This window comes from Typopeltis vanoorti, chromosome 4 (genome assembly GCF_054136105.1).
Source record: "Typopeltis vanoorti isolate ZY-2024b chromosome 4, IOZ_Tvanoo_1.0, whole genome shotgun sequence".
Classification (NCBI taxonomy): Eukaryota; Metazoa; Arthropoda; class Arachnida; order Uropygi; family Thelyphonidae; genus Typopeltis; species Typopeltis vanoorti.
The window spans coordinates 76,395,531-76,421,318 of NC_143552.1; the positions used below are offsets into that span (position 1 = coordinate 76,395,531).

The 25,788-nt window shown below is 35.6% G+C and overlaps 1 protein-coding gene across 1 annotated transcript in view; it reads right to left on the reverse strand.

The window, feature by feature from the left end:
* LOC150107422 (transcription initiation factor TFIID subunit 1-like) overlaps positions 1-25,788 on the reverse strand; it is a 960,372-nt gene that overhangs the window by 359,051 nt on the left and 575,533 nt on the right. Inside the window, exon 24 of the mRNA XM_090391850.1 lies at positions 11,832-11,954. Within this exon, the coding sequence (XP_090247976.1) occupies positions 11,832-11,954 (123 nt within the window). The remainder of the gene's footprint in view (positions 1-11,831; positions 11,955-25,788) is intronic.

A 25,788-nucleotide genomic window follows, 5' to 3' on the forward strand; every position in this document is an offset into this window, starting at 1 on the left:
AGAAAATGGAATGAATATAAATTATTTACTGACTAAAATTAATTATTTACAAGCAGATGTTTTGGTAGCTTCAGCTAGCATTATCAGAGGCAATACACAGTCAGTAAAGACAGGGAATGAAATGAAATGAACTGAAGAACAAGGGTAATAACATGCATGGAGAGAGCATGATAGCCCTCTTCATGATAATTTCTGTTATTAATAGTGATGGGTAGATAGGGTGATGTGCCAAAATCTACATAAGATCGCACCATCAGCTCTGGTGCAGTTAAGGGGGTTTTGTACAACTTGTGGAAAGAGTAGGTCCTATAGAAAGCACATGGGCCACAGGCACGTTCTACATTTTCTCAACAATATTCAATCCCAAATTAGTTTTACTGTGGAGGAGAAAAAAAGAAGGGGCTCAATCTTTCGTTGTTTTTTTTTCTCTCTCTACCATAAGTACACACACACAGACACACTTAAATACCTACATGTCACTTCAAATCACCATCCAGTACAAAAACATTGAATTTTCAAAATTTTAGCCTTAAGTGCAGAGCAAATTCTGGTACTGATGATTTCATCATCAGTACCAGAATTGCACCTGGAACTAAAAGTTCTACTTATCCATTTCAAAGAAAATTGGTTAAAAAAAAAAAAAAAAAAAAAAAAAAAAACTTCACCAAGCTCTGTGAAAATGAACCCCCTCCCCCCCGAAAACCAGACTACACACACACACACACCATATCTTTACCTTACATCAAAGAAAGAATGGATAAACTGGATTCCCTCCTGAAACAACACAAAAAGAGAATGGTATAAATCCCCTAAAAAAAGTGTCTACCTTCCTGAGACAAATCAGGAATCTCTAGGATCCTCTCTCCCTACAAGATGTCTATAGCATTCACTGCCAGTGTGGAACTCAATATAGAGTCCCACACTAGCATAGAGGAAGGCCATTTCATCAGATGGAAGAAAGCAGGCTACTTCATAAATCCCAGTTTAAATTAGATAGACTATCCCAAGAGGTGGAAAAAATTCTACAGAACTCAGTTAACTGCAAAACACTAATGGTGTGATCTGATCATTTCATCAGGGGATGAAATGATCAGATTTGACTCTAAATCCTTCGGTGCCTCCCTTATAAATTGCCTAAGACAGCTTTCTCTCAAGAACTAAAAAAATTAATTTTCCTTATTCCCAAATTATTGCTCTTCTTTTCAATCTACATTACCATAATTAATTATCAACATAATTCTAATCCAAGTCATCATCAACCTCTAACATCTTTATGACAATAATAGACACACAGACTGCCCTGTAAATTGTAGTCTCAGTCTTACCCCCCCCCCCTTTGTGTAGTGGAAAACAGTTTTTCTCACTTTCCAGTCCTTTTGGACTTGCCCTGTTGTAAGATTTAAGCTAAATAATGTACCAAATGGCACAATTAATTCCTGAAGCATTCCTTCAAGATGCAGTGTGATATATTTTCAGGTCCTACTGCTTTATTAACATGAAGTTTACTTAATTCCTCACATACCTCCTATTCACCCATTATTAGTCCCTCCTCCACCACAACAGTTTCTGCTCTCTAGCTTCTCTTGATGCTGCATTATATGATATATGATGTTAAACTGCTCACTGAAAATACTTAAATTATACTTATGCATCGGTTACCAATCTACTATTGTCAGCAACTAAAATCACTTCCCATAGTCATTCTTTTTTCTACTTGATACATATTGAAAGAACTGACCATGATTTTCTTGGCTTGACTGGCTAGTTTATGCTCGGGCTGCACTCGTGCTTCTTTATCATCCAAGTAACCTTCCTGGTCTATTTGTACTCTTCACATAACTAACTATTACGAACATTCATCTTGCATTGCTTGTGCAGTGCTTCCTTCTTCCAGATTTCATGCTTAATCCCTTCATTCATCAATTTTATTTCTACTTTATTTAGCCATTTTTGCCATTGGAATGCATTCAGCCATTGATACTTTTAAAAAGTTCTTAATCAGAACCCAAGCAGAATGTATCTTCTTCCCTCAACTCTTCCTCCCATGCTAGTTGTCTACTAAGCTTTTTGTAATCACCAGTTCTGTAGTTCCACTTGTCCTGTCTTCACAGAACTCACAGGTGATCACTTCATGGTCACTCCTGCCAACTAATGGAATATTAGCCACTCTATTCACAATCGCATCCTCTGATTATAAGATCAACTCTAAGATTCTTATCCCTTATATGTACTCCTTCACAGACTGTCTACAATAGTTGTCTCTGAAGAACTCAAGAAATTCATTTTCCTTATTCCCAAATATCATCTTTTCATTCCAATCTATATTACAATAAAATCACCATAATGGTTATTCTTCCTTGTTCACTAACCCAAGTTGTTTTTACATTTTTTCATTACCACATTCCCTGGTCTGTAGCAACATTCAACTAAATATATCTTTCTGTCAACCTTCACCTTGCACCATACTGGCTCAAAACCACTGCCATTATTTCCTTCTTTCATCTCCACTTTGTGTGCGCATAATTCTCCTACTATCATCAGTAGCACCTCTCCCTTGTCCTTTCTATCCTCATGAAAAATATCGTATCTTTCCATTTCTGTTCGCATCAGGATGTTCTACTCATCCAGCCATGTTTTCACTTATTGTAATATTTTTGGTGCAAGTAAACTCAATCAGTGAACACTTTCATCTCCCTTATTTCTGATGCTCCTGGCATTCATAAATAAACACTGTAGTTCACTTTAGTTATATCACCATCATAACAATGCCACCTGTTGATCATGATTTTCTCACACCTACCCATGCCCAATCACATTTATCATCACATACTTCATATGATACTTCAGACTCGACTAACCCCTTTACATCCCAGGATATTGCATTCCTATGTTGACCATCCTCATATACATACACACACATTCACTATTATTTCCAACTTTCACACTTCTTATGTCACATTTCCCTTTCCACCTTGCACTCCTGTTACTATTTCTATTAACAAGCAGTTCACTCTTACCAATTCCACTCTACTGATCTTTCGCTTCACATCATCCTTCCTTTGACCTCTTTCTCACATCACTCATTGCTCTTCTTTCTAGCAATAGTCTCTCCAGTTGACTCACACCAAATCCATTTAAATGCACATCTTCTCCTTTAAATAAAATCATCTCCTGTAATTCTTGCACAGACAACTAAGGCATATCACCCCCCCCCCCAATATACCAAAAAGGTTCATCTGATTTTTTATCAGTAAAACATCAGAACTCTTAATAACTTGCAACATAAGCTTTTTGCTTCTGATTATATCCTCTCTAATTGGGTTTTAGAATTATCCCTCCTGCATCCTACAACATCTTGAAAATCTTTCCTACTTGGCCAGAATCTACCTGATAGCATGGAAACAAATCTAAGTTTAGCCCATAACAAAAACATGAGAATAAAAGTCATTGTATCAAAGTCCTGTCTCGTTCATTTCAGCTCAGTTCTTTAGAAAAAAAAAATGGAAATGGTCATTAATTAGCCAACTTCTGCACTAACCCGAGGCCTACTAATTAATCAGTGTTTGCCATTTAAGGAATCTGCTGCTCATGTTCTATAGCAAAACTATCCAATATTACTCACCTTTAGACACAATCCATGGCAAGGGTAGAGAAATTTGTGGCTGCTCTTGATATTTCCAGGACATTTGAGTGAGTCTGGCACATTACCAAGCTACCATTTTATGGTGGGCCTTCCGGCCTTTACAACTGGCTCAGAAGTTTTCTTTCTGGTTATTCACTATGCATCATGGATATGTTGTTTCCTTTGTTCCGTTGTTGTTTTATGCTGGAGTAGAGTGCCATAGGGCTGTACTTTTGTCAATACTCTTCTTCCACTAACCTCACATATTCCTATTCACATTTGAGATATGATGGAAGACTCACTGTTGACATTCCTCAATAGCAGCTCTCACATGGCCATTATCCAAACTATACATAAATTTAGCAGACAAAGAACACTCCATGTTTGTAGACTCAGTAGGCACACTTCAGTAAATAAGTTCAATTCAATAATAAATGAGAGAACACTGTTTTACAAGCTCCATGAATACTTGTAAAGAATAGATTCCATAAATATGCCATGATACACATAGTCAAAATGCATGTGTGTGTGTGTGTGTGTGTGTCTCTTCATCTATAAAGGAACAAATTTCCCTGAAGTCTGGTAGACTCATCCCAAGGTTTAAAAAAATACTAATCTTATTCTCAGCTACAATGATTAGATTTGATCTTATTTCACATTTTGCAAACAGCTTTTCAGATGTAGGGATATAGAATTATGAAGATGTCACCTCTATCCTGATAATATGCAGTTGAGACAATTTGTTGGCTGTGCAGACAAGTTATTTCACCTGAAAAGGATCTTTCTACAAATAAAGATAAGGGAAGTATAATACTGAAGCTAATTATTTTAAGGGCAAGTTAAGTTTGAAAAACTTTTCCTTTAAAATACTGTAGAACTCCACATAGCCTTTAAAGGAATGTGGAGAACCAATGAGGACTTCTGACCTAATGCCCAATCCTCACCTTCTCGTGGTGCACCCTGTTAGGTGTTACACTGTTAACTGGATAATCAAAGAATGAGGATGGGATGGCAATTTGGGATTTAGCCAACAAAATTGTATTCTTATTGGCTTAAACCACAAAATTAAATGAAGTAAATTTTATGCCGACTGAGGGTCACCAGGTTAAACAAGGCCAACGTTGTTTTTGCCACGGAACCAGGGCAAACAGCAAAAAGTCAGCTACTGGAATACCCTAAAACACACCCCAACTCAATATCACCAGAGTTCAAGATCAGCACTATCAACATAAGAAGCCTGAATGGCAAAGAAATGGAGCTAGCTGAGGAATTGGATAAGTACTAGATTGATATAATAGGTGGTGACTGAAACAAAAAAGACAAAAACTAGTGAGATCATTCTGAGCAATAAATACAAAATGTTATATTCAGACAATGACAATCAAGGAAAAGAAGGTGTAGCCATAGTATTCAACACTGAATATACGAGGCTAATCTTCTTGAATGGCAGGCAATTTCAAGTAGAGTGATGTCAGCAAATATCAGAATGGGAAACTGGACAGTGAGACTTATTTCTGCCTATAAGTCTGACAGAAGGTTCTACTAAGGTAGAAGTGGAGGAATTTTTTGAGGCCTTTAGAGAAAGCTACTGATGCAACGAAAAATTGGTCCTTGTTGGGGATCTAAATAGCAGAGTAGGAAATGATTGTCAGACATATACAAAAATATTTTGGGAAAATTTCAAGACAAGAGCAAAGCTAATAATAATGCAAATACCTGTTGGATTGCTGCACAGGACATGGACTGGTTATTACTAACACCATGTTCCAAAATAAAAATGAGCACAAATTCACATGTAGAGAAGATGCAAGGAATAAGAAAAGTCTCATTGACTATGTTATTGTTGAGAGTGATGTTTTCTTTCTGGTGCAGGACACTAGAGTGTAATGAGGGTTGAAATTGGAAGTGATCACCATTTAGCCTTAAGCAGGATAAAATTGAAATTCATATTGAAAAGAACAACATACAAGAAAGTTTTAAAACGAATGAAAGTTGAGTAGCTCTCAGATGTGAACTATAGACTAATATACACAAACATTATTATTGAAGAAAATATGAAAGAGTTTGAGAACAAGAACCAAACCTTGGAGATTCAGCAAGCCCTGAATAAAACACTGATTGATTCAGCAAGAGAAGCAGGTGGTGAGATTTTCTGTAAGGATGGAAAAATCAGAACTCCACGGTGGACGAGGAAGTTGAAGAGGCAGTAAAGGAAAAGAAGAAAGCATATCAAAAGTTCCTGGCAAATAAATCAGCTTGTGCTCTTAGAGAATACAGAGACAAATGTAAGAAAGCTAAACACTGTGAAAAACTAGCGAAACAAAAGTCATGGGAAGATTTTGGTAAGAATATTGAAAATAAATATCAAGAAGGTGGCAAGATATTCTGGAGGTTGTTGAATAAGCTCAAAAATGGAGGAAAGAGTGCTGTATAAGGAATTAGAGATGATAAAGGTAACATGAAAACTGGGGAAAAAGATATCCTTGAAAGATGGAGTAATTACTTCGAAAAATTGCTAAATGCAACAAGCAGTGATGACAGCACAGTGGTAATAAACCCTGACCAGGCATGCAATCAGGAATACATAGCCATACTTGAAGTAGAAAAAGCCATCAAAAATCTGAAATGTGGAAAGGCAGCTGGAGTAGATGATATTCGACCAGAAATGCTGAAGTATGGAGGTATAAAAGTCTTACAGTGGCTACACTGAATAGTTCAAAAGGGCCTGGAGAGAGGGATGAATTCCAGATGATTGGAGTAGAGCACTCATAATACCCATATATAAAAAAAGGAAATAAAACTGAATGTGAGAATTACAGAGGTATTTCTCTACTGAGTGTTCTTGGTAAGATTTATGCCAGTATACTAGATAAACGGTTGAGAAAGATTGTGGAAAAGAAGCTTGGTGAAGAACAAGCTTGATTCAGGCCAAATTGAGGTTGTCAGGGTCAGATTTTCACTTACGACAAACAGTTGAGAAATCATGGGAATATAACAAAGATCTGCATTTAAGATTTGTAGATCTGGAAAAAGTATATGACAAGATGCAAAGAGAGAAGCTATTCAAAACGCTATAGTTGTATGGTGTCAGTGGAGGCATTATATCAAGCAATACGCAGTGTTTATTTGAGTTGTAAGTCCGCAGTTAGAATTGAAGGAAGTACAGGAAGATGGTTTAATTTTAAATCTGGTATGAAACAAGGATAAACATTAATAAATTTAGTTTAATACTTTAATGAAGTGTAAGCAAACAAAGTTCCCGTCTGAAGCATCTTCAGGACTGAGGCAACTTGTGGTAAAGTTGGACCAGGCTCTCATCACTCCTTGTCTTAGTATCTCTCATAATGCAAAGCACATCCCCCTGTGGACAGGCACAATGCTATGCATCAAGGTAAGGGCCACCACCCAGACCAGCCCTAACCATGACATAATGGTCAGTTTTTGACGTCTCCTCCTTATTCACAAATGTCCCGCTCAAAGAAACCTTAGCACTAATCCAAGTTAAATTTCCTCCCAATATCTCAGCCCTATTTCAGTTCACAATGAACTCAGGCTATTTCATGTGGCAGGAAAAATTCTACAAACAGATAGAGGGGACAGCCATGGATTCACCACTTTCCCCACCCTTGGCCAACTTCCCCACAACAATATGGAGTTATTAAGACACTATTCAACAGGGCAAAACTAATCTGTTCAAATGACCAAGCCCTAACTACTGAACTAAATCACATCCTTAACACTTTCTCAGCTAATGGCTATCCCCCCCCCAAAAATCCTAAAACCAGTTATCCACAACCCCCCTTTCACAAAAAAGATTACTCTAAATCCATCACCATTCCCTACATCCGAGGCACCTCAGAAAAAATCAACAAAATCCTAAAAAAAACATGACTTGACTTCTTGTTACAGACCATATTGAAAATTGGCATCCCTTATCTGCTCCACCAAAGACCAACCACTTCCCCTAGACCTACCTGGTGTATATCAGGTTCCTTGCAGCTGTAAATTGTCCTATTTTGGTCAAACATGCAGGACAGCATATATCAGAATCTCAGAACACAAGGGCTACACCTGATTTCACCAGTACAGCCTCTCTGGGCTTGCAGACTATGCCCTGGATACTGGCCACAGAAATATACCGCAGCAAGTTCAAATATGAAAGACTATTCATGGAATCAGCCTCAGCCCTTAGGAACATACCAAACCCCAACAAATTTGAATGCATGAGACTGCCCCAAATTTGGGAAACATATATCAGAAGAACTTCAGCCTAAAGGCCAAGAACACCTAATATAACCCACCAAGGGGCCCCATCAGGACTTTAGGAAAATGGTAGCTTCCTCACTTCGTTTCTCATTTGCTGTTATGTAGTACTTGCGTGCTCGTGTCTTCATCTTAAGTTCCCATGAAGATGGCAATGCGACATTGCCGAAATATCGGAAAGTATATATTAAAGTTGATTTAATTTATATTTCTAGTGTACACTGTCAATTCCTTAAGTATTTAGTTATCATGTTTAACCAGCGTATAAGCCTTTCTACAAGTACGTCTTATTAAATCTTTTTTAAATCTTGTTGTCTGCGCCTTTGTAAAATCTATGATATTATACTATTCAAAACTTATCTTGAAAATTTCACTTTACTTAATTTATAACTCTTTATCTTTAATCATAACAGTCGTATTTTCCGAGTACATAATCCGTTGCTTGATTTAATCTCTTAACTCACAATCCTCTTACGCAACTTAATTCACTTTTGTCTCAAGGCTGAAAATGTTATTGTTCTCGTGTGCAAAACTTTCAAAACTAAAAGAATGCCTCAGGCTGGAGCCAATCTCTTTGTCAGAACTGGTGTTTTTCTAGACTGAATTTTGGAAAATTTATTTGATTTCTAGCTGTGCCACCAAAATTCGTGGACAGGAGATGAGTATCCCTCCAAAGAAGAAACACTCAGTTAATCACGGAACCTTCCTCTCTTACTTTTAACTAAATCTAACAATGTAAAACTTCTTTTCTACAGTCGTGCAGTCGTGGTTATTCAAGGACATACAGATTCAAATTTAATGAGCAGTGCATTGCTAACAGGAATTAGGCAAATTATTTAAACAAGAAAACAATTTATTCATGTTCTAAAAGAGATGTACAAAAAGGTCAACATTAAAGATTCAAGTAAATCAGATTCTATAATTCAATAGCAACTCTCAAATACAATCACAATCACTCCTCTTATGTAAACATTTCTCATAAGACCACGTGTCTATGATAATACTTTTGTTAGCTTTTAATCACACTCAGAGCAATCTCACATTAACAAATGCAGACTTAGCAAATAATAACAACATCAAGCACACAATATATCACTTTAAATTCTACTAAGTTTTCTCTCACATATAACGGAGCAAGACAATTCAAAGATTAAGCTAAATGCCTATAGTCCTTATGTATCATTACAAACAAAAACTTTAAACAAATCACTGTTACAAATCCTGTCTCTAGTAAAACAATAGAAAGATCTTACTTTGAATCAGTTGTCTGGTTCTCTCTGATATATTCTTGAAATCAGTTATTTCTATTACCTTCCGATCTTGGCAACGCGTACCTTCTCAGGGATTTGTGGGATTTCCTCATACTATTTGCGAATGTCAGGAACTTGGCAGAATGAAAATACAGTAACTGCTTTTTCCAAAAACAACTCGAATTAGTTCTCTCTCACTTCTGGCATCTACTGGAAGGAATGCAGGGCACCAATCTTGAACTGGGCAGTTTTCCCTGAAACTGGATCCAAAACAGAAATGATGACGAATTTATTTTGCCACACTCTTCTAATCTGCCTCTCCTTTTTGCATGGCCTTCCATATGAAGATGATCAGCAAAAGTCCCTTGCGACTCTATAACCTTTTGCCATTCGTTGCTGTAACTTACATCATAGAAACCTCCGTGACTGCACGTCTCCTCGACTCTGCGATCTCATTCAACTCCGTGATATTGTGACTCCTCATTGACCAAAGAACTGAACCCTGACTCACCATAGCAACACTCTATTTATCTGGCTCCGTTGACCTTGGGTTCTGCTATGTTTTAATCCCTTGGGTATTTCGTGGTTTTGCACCAAACATCTTTTTCGTCATTGCATTAAGGCGGGAAAACCCCCGTACATATTTGACCTTCGTGATTGTAATCGCCCCAGGTCATAAGTTAATAAGATAATCCATCTGGAAGTTTCTATTGATACAAATTAATTCATATTTAACTTTCTTTGTTCTTTTATAATACTTTTGACGGTTACATTACTTAGAAATTCACACAATTTTATTTCCATATTACTACACATAACAAATTTTGCTAATTAATCACAAGTATATTTAATCGAATTTCATTTACAGTCAAATCAGTATATGAGGTATTTTTATATAAAAATCCTACTATACATGATTTTACAATGGTCATACTAAGTGGGGAAAAAAAAACTTTCAAGGATGTACATTATCCCCTCTGTTATTCATTATCTATATGGATCACATTATGAATGAAAATGGTATTAAATCTGATATCAAAATTGGAGATGTTAATGTCAGCTCTTTGCTTTATTGCTGATGATGTTATCTAAATAAATCCGGTACAAGTCTGCAAGATTCCCTGTCTAAATTGAATAGCTGTTGCAATAGATATGGTATGAAGGTCAGCAATAACAAGACAAAGACCATGAAAATAGGCAGAACAATTGAAAATATCAACTGCATTGTGAATGGAGAACATCTAGAACAAGTAAAACATTTCAGCTACTTAGGCACGATTTTTAGTGAAGATGGTAAATTAAATATGGAAATACACAACAGAATCAACAAGGCAGGTATGGTAAGAAAAATCAACTGAATAAATTTATATGGAATAAGAGAGAAATTAGTGAAAACACTAAATTAGCTGTAAACAAGACAGTGTTCAAACCAATTTTAACTTATGGATCTGAGAGCTGGGTCAGAAGTAAAACACTTGACCAAAGACTAGAGACTGGAGATATGAAAGTCCTGTGAAAGATTAGGGGCATGAACAGATGGCATCAATGGCAATATCATATTAAAAAGAGGATATTAGGAAATACCTTGACATTGTTAGCATCCAGGAATGTATTAGAAGAGCTAATCTCATGTGGTATGTCACTTAAACAGAATGGGAGAGGAAAGATTAGCAAAACAAGTGTTCTCTGGCAGGTTGGCAGGAAAAAGACACACAGGAAGACCAAGATATAAGTGGATTAATACGGTGAAAAGTGCCTTAGAAGATAAAAATATAAGATCTGACAATGTTGGATCTGTTTTTTTACTGGACCTTCACAGGTAACAGATTAATTTGGAGGAAAATTGTAGATAGGAAGTTATTAATGATGTAAAATTTTCATGTAGTACAATCATATCCTGTCACCCCTTTTAAGGTAAATATCAGGAATTTGATGATGCTGTAGACCAGCATTTCCCAAACTATGTTCCATGGAACACCAGTATTCTGTGAAAAGTGAATAAGTGTTCCGTGAATAATTATCAAAAGTAATATGAGCCTGGAATGGTTTTAAATTCTGTGACAAGTTCAAACATGGTTGAAAATCGGCCACTCCTCACTTTGTAGATTGGATTGTGCTATTAAGGCCAGCGCATGCACTGGCCTTGACTCAGCTGCCCGTGGTTGTCAACATCTCCGAGCATGAGTGAAGTACAGATGTATCTATTCTAGGAAATGTGCGGTCACAACAATGTCAGTATGACATGCGGCCCGGCACACCTGTAGTGTGAGTAGCGCATTTCTGCGATATGATACAGCCTGCTGCGGCGATAGTATGTGCTTCGCTTTACATTGAATATGAGACCGGTGATATCTGACTCTAACCAACGTGTTCCGTTAAAATTTCAGGATTTGCAAAGTATTCTGTCATAGGTAAAAATCGTTATTGATCTTATTGATTCTTTCAAGATTGTTATTGATCTTATTGATTCTTTCAAGATTGTTATTGATCTTATTGATTCTTTCAAGATTGTTATTGATCTTATTGAATCCTTCAAGATCAATAATCTTGAAGAAATCAATAATGAGTTCTTGTATATATAAAAATAATAAGCGAACTCAAACTATAATTCATCCAAACTGATCTTTTACATAGCATTTTGGAAATTCCATTGTCAGAGAAAATATCTATTAGGAAGTATTGATTAATAACCTTACCTCATCTTCTGGCACCCCAAATTTTCTCAGAAGTTGTTTTGCATTGCTGAGTGATAATCTACGAAGGTCTGCATCTGTTCCTGTTACAGTTTTTTTTACGGGAGCCTGACTATTTGCTTCATCCTATATGTATTAAACTATATTTATTAGAATAAAGGTATTGCTATATATCATTATGAAAGATAATATTTAAAATAAGATTTAAAAGCTACTGAATGAAAAATCAATCTTGCCTGCTTTTTTACACTGATGATATTTGAATGTAATTTTCAGCCCATGGATTTCAATACTTAAACTTATTTTAAGAAAAGATCATTTATTATTTTATTGTTCTTATTACTGTATAATACTTGAATATAAAAAGCAATTACATGCATACAGGAATGCATAACGAATATTGAGGAGGGGGGGAGGGTTCCACAGGATGGATAGCTATGCTTACAAGCAACCATTTTATATCTTTCAGCAAAGCGAAGCAACTACATTAAATGACATGGTACCAGTATTGGATGAACTTTACATATAGGCAGGTCATATGCTTAGTCCACACATTTAAAGGAGCTCTTATAACAAGCAAATAACAAGAAATTGAAAGGAATTATGTGCTATAGGATAATTTCATGTAAACTTTTTAATGTAAAGCGATGATCTCTGTAAATCTAAAAAATTCTATGAGAGGTAATACAGTACTCTCCACTCTCTCTTTCTGTCTCTCTCTTTTCTTTTAAAATATCAATCCCAAATATGAGAGGTCACAAAACTAGCACATCAGTACCATGCATAGGTGAGAGTTTGGGGAAGGAAGAAATGGAGTTTTAACCAATGCCATCATCTGCCCACCACTAGTATTTTCACAGGCAATCACAAACATCCATATGTTAGATTGTCATAGAGTGGAATTTTAGGAACTCCTATCTTATCACAATCTAACATGTGTTTCCAAACAAAAAAGGAATATAAATACAGGTGATTGCCTCTGAGTATAAATTTAATGCTATGTAAATATATCAAGCAAGTTTCACTATGAGAGATTAAATAAGTGTGTATTTTGTACCATTCACAAATGAGTTAAAATCAATAATGAAAGTGTAAACCTTTAGTAGAGTTTTATAAAGTAATATGTATTAATAGATATAGAATGTTAGCACAAATTCAACATTGGAGGGGGTGAAGTCCAAAGGTCATGAAGCAATGACGCGAGGGAGCGGCTCGCCCCAAGCAAATAGCGCCACGTCAGCGCACGTGCGATAGCGGAGAAGGCTGGACGGCGTGACCTAAGACCACGTGAGCATGTTGGCTGGACATCACGAAATGCAAGAAACGTCGAGAAAAAAGAGGGAAATATAAGGGTCATGCACCCTGAAAAAAAAGGCTTTTTGTTCCTGGATCTCCTAGTGTTCGTCTGGCAGTGGTGAAGGGTGGCAGTGCCTCCATACCGGAGGATTCCGATAAAGGCAGCAGCGGAACTCGGCGGTCATATCTCCGCAGAAGAAATGAGTCCGGCAGTCCATAGAAGCCAGATTGAAGCACGTGGATATTAAGGAGAGGCAGATTCCGGTAGACCACTGACGCGATACAGAACCAAAGGGCAGATAAGTAGACTTTATTTGTATTTCACTGAATGTGAATGAGAGATTTGTGCCACGCTGATAAAGCAGAAAAGGGAACATTAATGATATTGATTAAGACTGTGTTGCTATGGTTTAGAGAGGGTTGCCTTAAATCTTACTGTCTACCACTGTGATAAAGTTCCTTAATATGTTATAAGAGGTTACGAAGTCTAGAGTGAGGAATTGCTAATTTATAAAGGGATTGTAAAAGATATAAATGCTATCTTGTGTGGTTTGACAGAACTACTGAGAAATAGAAAGATTGTGATAATCATGCATGATTAAGGTATTTAAGAGTATAAATAAGATTCTTACTTTAGAGAATTACAGCATAATCAGTTATAAGTATATTTGTAGTATTGTAATATTTTAACTCTATTCTGACTGTCAGGAACTCCCTTAAGATGGGAATTAAGCTAATAGTATTGAATGTACATATTTTTGATATATAATAAACCTTGCTTTTGTATCTAACTAAGACTATCTGTGATTTCTGGAATCCGATGCACCTCTTATAAAAATAATACGAACCTATGCGGGAGACTAGAGAAAAGTAAAGTTTGGCCATGTCTGCAAAGTTGCTTGGTATCATTTAAGTACTGTCCTGAGATCACCTCTTGATTGATAATATTGTTAATCTAATAGCGCTAAAGTGGCGCAGCAAAATATAAATTTTCTTGGCGTTTTACGAGAGGTAGATCTCTGATACTCTGGTGTTACCTCGATCTCGAGGAAATTCCATTGTCCCTCAGAGGTACCAAGTGATACCCGTATGTAATTTTAATGGGAAACTGACCCAAAGACTAAAGAATAGTTTTAAGAGTAGAAAGTCGATACAACACATACCCGCAACCTTTTGGCTGGAAAGCGGATAAGCTAGCCACTCGGCCAACCAGGTCGGCTATTACTATTAATAGTAGTAATTATTCTTTCTCAATACCTTTGAGGTTCCATCCTTGAATGCTTGTTTATCTCCTGAAGGGGGGGGGGTAGAGATGCCATAAACCCTCACCCACTTTTACCTTCAAATGAGAGCAGAAAAGCATCTATATAACAAAGAGTGAAATGAGTTGGAGAAATGGATGTAGAAATGTTCCCATAACTTGAAAAGAGGAGTTATATATTTTGTAATGACTTGATTATATGCCTTATTCTACATTAGTATTTTATGTACAGCTATTTGGTGAAAACATACAAGAGATTGGTTCCATTCATTAATCCATTCAATAATTTTTATGAATAGTGTTCTGTGCCAGGAATAAAAAAAAAGGCTATTTCCATTAAAGTCTTATATTAATGAAAAGGTAGATGTGTGAATATTTAGAGGTAGGTAGCACTTAAACGAGTTCTGGCTCAGTTATTAAAATTGAAACTTAAATGAAAAAAAAAAAATATATATATACATATATATGTCCTCAAGGGCTCACTCTGGTGAGTACGGGAATGGCAAACCCGAGGTACCTGATGCTGGACCATGCTTTACTTCATGTAATGTACGTCTGTTATATTATCTGTAGACCGGTCACTATCTTCTTTCTTTATACTTCCTCTCTTCTTCTTGTTCCTTCCCTAAAATGCTATTAGAGTAATTCGAGGGCTAGGGGTGATATATTTACTTTATTTTCTACCTTCAGTAGTGAGAGGAGTAGCCTATTTTAAGCAGTGGGAGTCTGCTGCTCTCCCAGGTTTGAAACCATACCGTAATGGTTTCCTGAGGAAGGCAACAAGAAACCACCTCAGTATTATTTCCAAGAAAATATGGTGAACTCGGCAAGTTTCCACAACTGGCAAAAATGGGGTCTATCGGCAAACGATGGATGTCATGCCCGGCAGAAGAAGAAATGAGGCTTCTTAGGTCGTTAACCTACGAAATCCTCAAATGGACAATGAGCATGGGATCCCAAGTATTGAGGAAAATAGGAAGAAAATAAGACATAAAGAGAGAGAATGAGATAGAAACTATACATGTTGCAACTTGGAATGTAAGAACAATGTTAAGAGCTGGTAAATTAGAGAACCTGAAGAAAGAAATGGAGAGGAATAAATTGGATGTGGCTGGCTAAGTGAAGTCAGATGGGAAGATATAGGAGATTTTGAAAGTGATGGTTATAGAATTATATATTCCTGTAGAACATGGGGGGGGGGGGGAAATGGAGTAGCGTTTGTTTTGAATGAAAAGGTTAAAAATTCAGTAGAAAAAATAATATATAAAAGTGACAGGGTGATTATGATTAAACTGAAAGCAAAGCCTGTGGACATAATGATTATACAGATATATATGCCCACAAGTGACCATGACGAAAATGAAGTAGAAGAGATATATAATCAAATAGAAGAGATAATGGAAGAAGACATAATTAAAAGGTGTACCACCTGGATGGGAGACTGGAATGCAGTGGTAGGTGAAAAGATAGAGAAGGGAATAACAGGAAGATATGGCCTTGGAAAAAGGAATGAGAGAGGTGAAAGACTTATAGAGTTTTGTAAAAGACACAAACTAATCATTGGTAATACTTGGTTTAAACTTCCAAAGAGAAGAAGATATACATGGAAAATGCCAGGTGATATCGCAAGATACCAGATTGATTATATGTTAATACAAATCGGGTACAGAAACAGTGTAAAAAGGATATCAACATATCCAAGGGCTGATATCCAGACCATAATTTGCTTGTTATGGAATTAAGAATACGATATAAAAAAATAAACAAAGGTAAAAACAAGAAAAGGTGGAACCTAGAAAAACTCAAAGGAGATGTAGGTAGGAAATTCAGAGAAGAACTGGAAAATAAAATAAGGAACAAAGAGAATATATCTGAAGAAACTATGGATGTTAATATAAAATGGAATCAACTGAAAAACTTAATATATGAAACATCTGCTGAAGAGATAGGTTTTGTGGAAGGGAAAATAATTAAAAAGCCATGGACTACAAATGAAATGATAAGAAAAATGGAAGAAAGAAGAAGATGGAAAAATGTAAACACTGAAGAGGGAAGAAGAAAATACAAAGTATTAAATAATGAACTGTGAAGAGAAACTGATAAAGCAAGAGAGGAATGGTTGAAAACAGAATGCAAAGAAATTGAAGAAATGGAAAAAAGGGGGCAATATGATAAGCAAAAGAAATTACAAATATTAAAAAAAGCATAAGAAATCTGCCATTAGAAGATAAGCAAGGAAAACTGATTTATGATATTGAAATATAGGGTGAAAGATGGAAGGAATACATCGAAGAATTTTATGCAAAAAATGAAAGACCAACAAAAATTGAATTGGAAGAGCAAAATGAAATCTCAACAGAAGAAAGAGGTCCTGAAATACTAAAGAGAGAAGTAGAAACAGCAATTAAGGAATTAAAAAGTGGGAAGATGGAAGGAGTGGATGGAATACCTAGTGAAATCCTAAAACAACTAGAGAACAAAGATATAACAGAAACATAGAACCTCTGCAACCTCATTTACAAAACAGGAGTATGGCCTAAAGATTTCACAGAGAATATTCTTATACCAATTGAAAAGAAAAGCAATCCTGATAAGTGCAGTGACTACAGAACTATGAGCATACTCTCACATGCCTCCAAAGTACTGCTAAGAATATTAAATTAAAGACTGTATAATAGAGTGGGGTATTTTCTGGGGGATGATCAATTTGGATTTAGAAAAGACAGAGGAACCAGAGATGCAATTGGAGTAATGAGGACCATATGCAAAAGGAATATAGAAGTAAATAAAGAAGTTTATATTTGTTTCATCAACCTTGAAAAAGCATTTGACATGGTGAAATGGGAAAATCGGATGGAAATATTACGCAAAATAGGTTTAGAATGGAGAGACCGAAGGTTAATAGCTGAATTATATATGAACCAGATGGCCATAATAAAGACAAAAGTAGGAAAAACTAAAAAATGTGTGATTGACAGAGGTGTAAGACAGGGATGCTGCCTGTCACCAATGCTCTTCAATATATTTGCAGAAGAAATGATAAAAGAAGCATTTTATGAAGAGGAAAGAGGAATCACTATTGGAGGAAGAACAATACAAAATATTAGATTTGCAGATGATCAAGCAATATTAGCTAATACCGAAGATGAACTACAGCACCTAATGCAAAAATTTGAAAATATATGCAAGAAATATAGCATGAAAATTAACGCAAAGAAAACAAAAGTGATGAAAGTCTCCAGGAAACCAGGAAGTATCAAGGTGATGATGAATGGAGAAAGTGTAGAGCAAGTGAGACAAAACAAATACCTTGGTAGTATAATACAAGAAAATGTGACATGGAAATAAAAGAAAGAATTAACAAAGGAAAATATGCCTTTTATAGCAAGAAAAATTTGTTTATTAATAAAATGAATAAAAATCTAAAGAAAAGGCTTATTAAGTGCTATATTTGGAGTATGACCTTATATGGGTCAGAAACATGGACAATTAGGAAGAAAGAAGCTAAAATGTTGGAGGCATTTGAAAAATTTGAAAAAGTTGGAGGTGGTTATGGAGAAGAATGGAGAAAATAAAGTGGACTGAAAAAATCACCAATGAAGAAGTATTACAAAGAGTTGAAGAAGAAAGGAATTTACTAAAGACCATAAGAAGAAGAAAGCATAACTGGATAGGACATGTATTAAGAGGAGACAGCCTACTGAAAAGAATGATAGAAGGGAAAATTGAAGGAAAGCGACCAAGAGAAAGAAGACGACTAACGATGCTTGATGATATAATAGGAACAAGAAGATATCAGGAAATGAAGGAGAAAGCAAGAGACAGAGAAAATTGGGGGAAGAGAATCTGCCGAGTTATACCATTGGACCTGTCAAGAGACAGAACACTAATGATGATGATATATATATATATATATATATATATATATATATATATATATGTTACGGTTAAAGTGAATAAATCTAGTTATTATTAATAATAGCCAAATTAAAGTGAATAATTACAATTAATCACTTTAACCGATTCAATGAAATCAGAAATCATTATAAACTAACCTAACCTTTATTGGTTAGAAATCATTATAAACTAACCTAAACTAACCTAACCTTTATTGGTTAGGTTAGTTTAGGTTAGTTAATAATGAAAAAAGTAAGGAAAGTACTTCTTTTGCACTCAATGAAATCAGAAATCATTATAAACTAACCTAACCTTTATCGGTTGAAAATCATTATAACCTAACCTAAACTAACCTTTATCGGTTGGAAATCATTATAAACTAACCTAACCTTTATCGGTTGGAAATCATTATAACTTAACCTAACCTTTATCGGTTGGAAATCATTATAAACTAACCTAACCTTTATTGGTTAGGTTAGTTTATAATGATTTCCAACCGATAAGGGGTTAGGCTAGGTTAGTTTATAATGATTTCTGATTTCATCGAGTGCAAAAGAAGTACTTTCCTTACTTTTTTCATTATAAACTAACCTAAATTAACCGATTATAATTTCTATTGAGAATGAAAACCTATATATAAAACCTATAAACATGTTTTTATTACATTTACCAGACTCCTCTAGGAATTATTCACTTTAACAGGTTAAAGTGATTAATTCTTGTAAATTATTCACTTTAACCGGTAATTATTAATAATAACTGGATTTATCACTTTAACCATAACATATATATGTATAGATAGATAGATAGATATATAATTAATATTACTAAAAATGGTTCTGGCGCCCACTGACGAGACCTCAACAAAGGTCGAAACCAGTCTGGGTAGCAGCCCTTCCCTTAATGCATAGCATTATACATGTCCGCAAGGAGATGTGCTTTGCATTATGGAAGATACTGAGACAAGGAGTGATGAGAGCTTGGTCCACCTTTACTACTAATTGCCTCAGTCCTGATGGTACTTCAGGAGCAAACTTTGTTTGCTTACACTTGGACAAAGGATTAAACTAAATTTATTAAAAATGGATTTAATATGCTGCAGTGCCTGTTGTAAAACAGCTTCATTGCACGACATGACATGAGCATGTAATAAAGTTTTCACATTGTTAGATTTTTGAGAAGGATTATGACAGAATACAAAATCAATGTAATTTCCTCTGCTGGTTTTCTTTGTGAAGAATGAAAAGTGTAAGCAGATAGCTGAGTATCTTAAAATAAGTAATAAGATAAATCTAAAAAAAAGCAAAAAGTTGGACTATTACTGGATTCTACTCCAAGAGTGAATTCTTGGGTGGGCTGAGAGTTATACTTTGAGAGAAAACATGTAAATCTTCTGACAAAATTGAACCCCATGGAAGGATGAAGAATGAAAATGTAATGAAGGAAATAAACAAAGAATGAAAAACACCTCTTTAACTTTTTTCAAATGAAGGAAAGGTGTTCAAGATGTGCTGCTGAAATTGGCCAATGCAGTAATGCACAATGAAAGGGAGGAGTCAGGATAGACAGGGAGATGTGACATAAGGAGAGCGAAAGTTGGAAACAGTAGTGAATGTGTTTATATGAGGACAGTCAACATAAGAATGGGATAGCATGCAATGTAAAGGAAGTAGATGAGTCTAAAGTAACACATGGAGTAAGTAGTTATAAACATGATTGGGCTTGGACAGATGTGAGAAAATCATGATCAACAGGAGGCATTGATATGACTGGTTATATACCTAAAAATGCACTACAGTGTTTATTTATGAATGCCAGGAGCATCTGAAATAAGTTTGATGAAAGTGTTTCACTGCTTGGGTTTACTTGCACCAAAACTGTTACAATAAGTAAAAAAATGACTGGATGAGGAAGATTTCTCGACAGAAATGGGAAGGTGGTGTTTTTCATGAGGATAGAAAGGCCAAGAGGAGGAGGGGGTAATGATGACAGAAAGGACAAGAGGGGAAGGTACTACTGATGATAGCAACAGAATTATGACCACACAAGGTGAAGATGAAAGAGGGAAATAATGGCAATGGTTTTGAGCCGGTATGGTGCAAGGTGGAGATTGACAGGAAGATATATTTAGTTGGATGTTGCTACAGGCCAGGGAATGTGGTGATGAAAAAATGTATAAACAACTTGGATCAGTGACCAAGGAAGAATAATCATCATAGTGATTTATGATAATATAGACTGGAATGAAAAGATGGTATTTGGGAATAAGGAAAATGAATTTCTTGAGTTCTTCAGAGACAACTATTGTAGGCAGTCTGTCAAGGAGTACATACAAGGGATAAGAGTCTTAGAGCTGATCTTATCATCAGAGGATGTGATTGTGAATGGAGGTCTAATACTCTGTTAATTGGCAGGAGTGACAATGAAGTGATCACCTGGGTCATAGTCAGTTAATGTGAGAAGTTGTGTGAAGAAGGGACACATGTGGACAACAGAACTGGTGATTACTAAAGCTTAGAGACAACTAAGGGATTAAGTGAAATCTGGAAGCCGAAAGCACTGTGGAGGCAACATAAGATGAATGTTTGTAATAATTAATTGTATTAAGAGTACAAAGACCAGGAAGGTTAATTGGATGGTAATGAGTGCACCTTGAGCATAAATTAGCCAATCAAGCCAAGAAAATTCATGGTTAGTTCTTTCAATATGCAGCCAGTACAACCATCACTCTCAGATTTCTCATCTCTTCCACCTACTTCAAAATTTCCCCAATAATTTTCTACTCTGCATCCCAGCATTGCAAATAAATTTCAAGACCTTACACTTTGAACATTATGCTGATAGCTCCACTCTCTCGCTCACTCACATAGTCAATTGAGATCCTTTAGCAAGACCACAACATCTGCTTTGCTACTCCTAGTTCTTCTCAACTTTTCATCATTGATAAATAGTTGATTTCTCCAGAAAAATGAATGACTATGAGAAAAGTGATGTTAGTTGATGACAATGGTAGATTGATAACTGATGCAGAAATATACTTAAAGTATTTTCAGTGAGCAGTTTAACAGGATATTTCATCCTTATGAATGCAAAATCAAGAGGGATCTAGATTGTAGTGGGCATTGTGGAGGAGAGAATAATAGTGGGTGAATGGAAGGTATGTGAGGAATTAAGTGAACTTTATGTTAATAAAGCAGTATTACCTGACAATATATCACTCAGCATCTTGAAGGAATGCTTTAGGGAATTATTTGCACCCTTCGAACATTTGTTTAATATGAATCATGCAACAGTGTATAACTCCTGAAGCAGTGGAAAGTGAGAAAAACTGTTCCACTTCCCAAAACAGAGGGAATAAGACTGAGGATACAAATTACAGGACAGGACCCCTCTACAGCTGCAATCACCACTTGATTCGAAGAAAAACGCTGACCAGCAAGGAAGAGTTTTAGTTTTGAGAAGAGATGGAAATCAGAGGGAGCCAAATCTGGGGAATGTTCCAACAATTCATAGTGCAGATCCCTTAGTTTTCCCATTCCCAAAACACCTTTGTAGGCAGGGGAATTGTCCTGATGAAAGATGATTTTTATTTTCTTCTGCAAACCGAGTCTTGTCTCACAAATTTTTTTGTATAGTCTGGTTAAAAACAATAACTGGGGAATAATATTCCCCAGTTATTGTTTTACCCTTCTCAAGATAATTAATAAGAAGGGTGTTGCACCACCTTTTAATAATTAATTAAAAGGTGGTGCAACACCAGGGTTGCACCACTATGAGTTGAATGAGTTGCCCTGGTGTTGCACCACCTTTAGACTTGAACTACGTTCAGGCACAAACTTAACTGTTTGCTTACTTGGGATTAGGAGTAAAATAACCAAGTTTATAAAATTACTTGGTAACCCTAATATACATTATTCACAAGGTAAAAAAATTTATTTACATCTATATCTCCTCCAGAGATTCTTAAAAATAAAAACACCTTGTAGCAACTTGTATAGGTAAAGTTGATAAGGCTCTGTATTACTAAAACCTTGGTATTTAGGGTCTAGCTACTCACTGAGGAGACCTCAAAAAAGGTTGAAACTGGTCTGGGTAGTGACCCCACCCATAATGCATTGCAGTATACATCTCTTAATGAGATGTGCTTTATATTATGGAAATTACTAATAATAGTGATCAGAGCTTTACCCACCTTTACAATGAGTTGCCCTGGTGTTGCACAACCTTTAGACTTCAACTATGTTCAGGCCCAAATTTAACTGTTTGCTTACTTGGAATTAGAAGTAAAATAACCAAGTTTATAAAATTACTTGGTAACCCTAATATATATATATATATATATATATATATATATTCTAAAAGTTGGCAAAATAGCTCAGAAAGATTACTTGGATGTTGAAAAACACTAACAAGTAAAGATATGGAGGTTATTATCTTTATAAGGATTCAACCGCATGTTGGTAATGAGCACAGATGTTATTACGTGGGTTACTTGATGATTAGGAAGTGGTGAAGAGGATTCAGAGATGAGTGACCAAGCTGGTGACACGTCTGTGGAATACTTTCTATGAGGATGGGATGAAGATATGTGGGTTGCAAAGCTTAGTTAGCAGTCAGAAAAGAGAGGACATGATAGAAACTTAAGTTACTACAGAGGTTCTCTAAGAATGACACAAAATATCATTTTTTTTTTTTTTTTTTAATATGTAATAAACAGAGAGAGAACTAGATGTCACCCCTGGAATGAGTTTAAGGAGAGGTATAATAGTTATTGAGTGTATAAAGGTTAGCATGGGTCTCCCATAATGAGTCTTCTGACTCTATGGAGTTACCCATATACCACTACTACTAATAATAAAATATTTAGAGCTGAAAAGTATAGCATCTCCCAAAATGAAGACGAACAAACAATAAAAGCTAGTAAAAGTAGGGCTAGGTGAATTCACAGGCTTACGATCAGCATAGAAATTGAATAGATCAGGATGTGAGTGGGGAAGTTGAGACTGAGTGGATACATGTGGTAAGCAGTGATAAAGGTGATTGGACAAGGAGAGATGTGGTGGGTAAATCCCAACCAGCAAGTGGCTTGGGTAGGGCTGGTTATGGACCTACAAGTGAACTGCTGTTTGTTTACAAATGCCACAGTTTGTTTACCAAAGTATTAGAAAAAAAGGAGATGAAATGGTTTCACTGATTCAATTTATTCACCCCAAAACCATTGGAATAAGTGAAACATAGTCGAATGAAGATGATATCCTAATGGGAATAGAAATGGAAGGGTACAGTGCTTTTTCAGGAGGACAGAAAGGACAAGAAGGGAGGCAGCATGCTGATGATGATGATGATAGCAGGGGAATTATGTCCACATAAGGTAGGCATAGAAGTGGTTAGGAGGTAGTGATGGGAGGCCAAGTTTGACAGGAAGACATATTTAGCTGGATGTTGCTATAGGTGAAGGAATGTGGTGATGAAAAAATGTATAAACAACTTCAAATTAGTGAACAAGGGAAGGATGATTATTATGGGCAATTTTAAATATGGCAGTACAGACTGGGATGAAAAGATAGCATTTGGGAATAAAGAAAATAAATTTCTTGAGTTCTTGAGATACAAATATCTCAGGCAGCATATAAAGGAGGGCACACAAGGTTCAAGAATTTTAAATCTGATCATTTCATCAGAGGATATAATTGTGACTTGGGTTTTGCACTTTCCTCCAGTTGGCGAAAGTGATCATGAAGTAATCACCTGCGTTGTGACTACCCATATGCAGACTTCTGTGAGGAAAAGATATATGTGGAAGTACAAGGTTAGTGATTATGACAAACTTAGGAAACAGCTTGGAACTATGGCATGAAATGAGGAGTTGAGTGACAAGGAAATCAATCCTGCTTGGGAATTGACCAAGAAATGCATATAACATCAATATGCGAATGTATGCTGAAGGTCCAAAGATTGAATAAGGTAGGTATAAAATGGATGAATGAGGGGATTGATCATGAAATCTAGGTACTTTGGAAGATGTACAAGATCATAATGCTAATAATCGGTTACATTAAGAGTACAGTGGTATCTCGCTAATCCGAAGCTCTTTAGTCTGAACCCTCCAGTAATCCGAACTCTGGTTTGAAAGAAAAAAAAGTTTTATTTATTACGTATTATTATTTTGTGTATTATTATTTTTATTTAATAATTATTATTTTAACTATTATTATTTATTTTATTATTATTACAGTACAGCATTTTTTCATACTGTCGATTGTACGGTTATACTGAAGGCCTATTTTGATTTATTGTGTGTTCATGTTTGCTTTTTTTTTTTTATACTGTACAGGTACGTACTGTATTGTCGGCATGAATCACAAATATACACAAAAAGAGGAACTTCAAAACGTGCATAATTTGGTTAAAAATATACATCCAGATGTTGAAATTTCACAAACAGATGTTACGGAATGGATTACAGGTAGAACCGAAAGTGAATTTGAAATATAAATCAGATGCTTAAATGATAAATATGATGCTACAGAATGAATTAGAAGACGATGAAGAACTCGAAGAAAAAAAGTAAAACATGAAGAGGCAGTTGACAATTTTAATATGCGTATAGAATGGGCTAAGCAGAATGATACACCATTCCACAAAATTTTATTGCCAATGCAGCTCCGAGAAGAAGCATTCGAAAAAAGTTTAGCTTCCAAGAAGCAAAAGAAAATTGGCAATAGGATTTTTATTTTAAGTTACGTACTGAACTATGCAATTTTATTAAGGCAGAATCCCCAACAATACGGGTAGATAGAAATTAAATTTTTTACTAAAATAACTTGGGTACTGTATTATTTTTTGTTTTACATTATAGTACAGTAGCTTTTTTTCCATCAGATACTTCATTTATTTACAGAATTAAATTGATGTACCATTAGAATCTGATTATTTTTGTCTTAAATGCTAGTTATTGTTGTCTCTTGGGGGAAAATTTGCTAATTCGAACAAGCACGGTTTTTATTAGTTCAGATTAGAGAGATATTACTGTATAGAGAACAAGCAAGGAAAGTGGCTCAATTACTAAGGATGACAAAAGTACAGTATAAGCAGAAATTAACATATCAGATTTTTATTAACATATCAGATTTAACACCTGACTCATGTTTTTGTGCCATTCGACACAAAAACATGAGTCAGGCTGAAGACGTACTTACAAAAGATCTGAAAACTATAGGTGAATATTATAAAAAATGGAGGCTCCAGCTCAATCCAGACAAAACAGAAGTATCAAGCTTTCACCTTAATAATCACATGGCAGATGTCACTTTACATATATTCTTTGAAGGATGTTTACTATGACACAATAAGTTTCAAAAGTACTTGGGCGTTACCCTGGATCACACGCTCTCTTACAAGCAACATCTAACAAATTTCTGCTGAGTTAAGAACCCGTAACAACATAATACCAAAACTAATAGGCACGACATGTGGAGCAACAGCCGATAATCTGCGGATTACTGC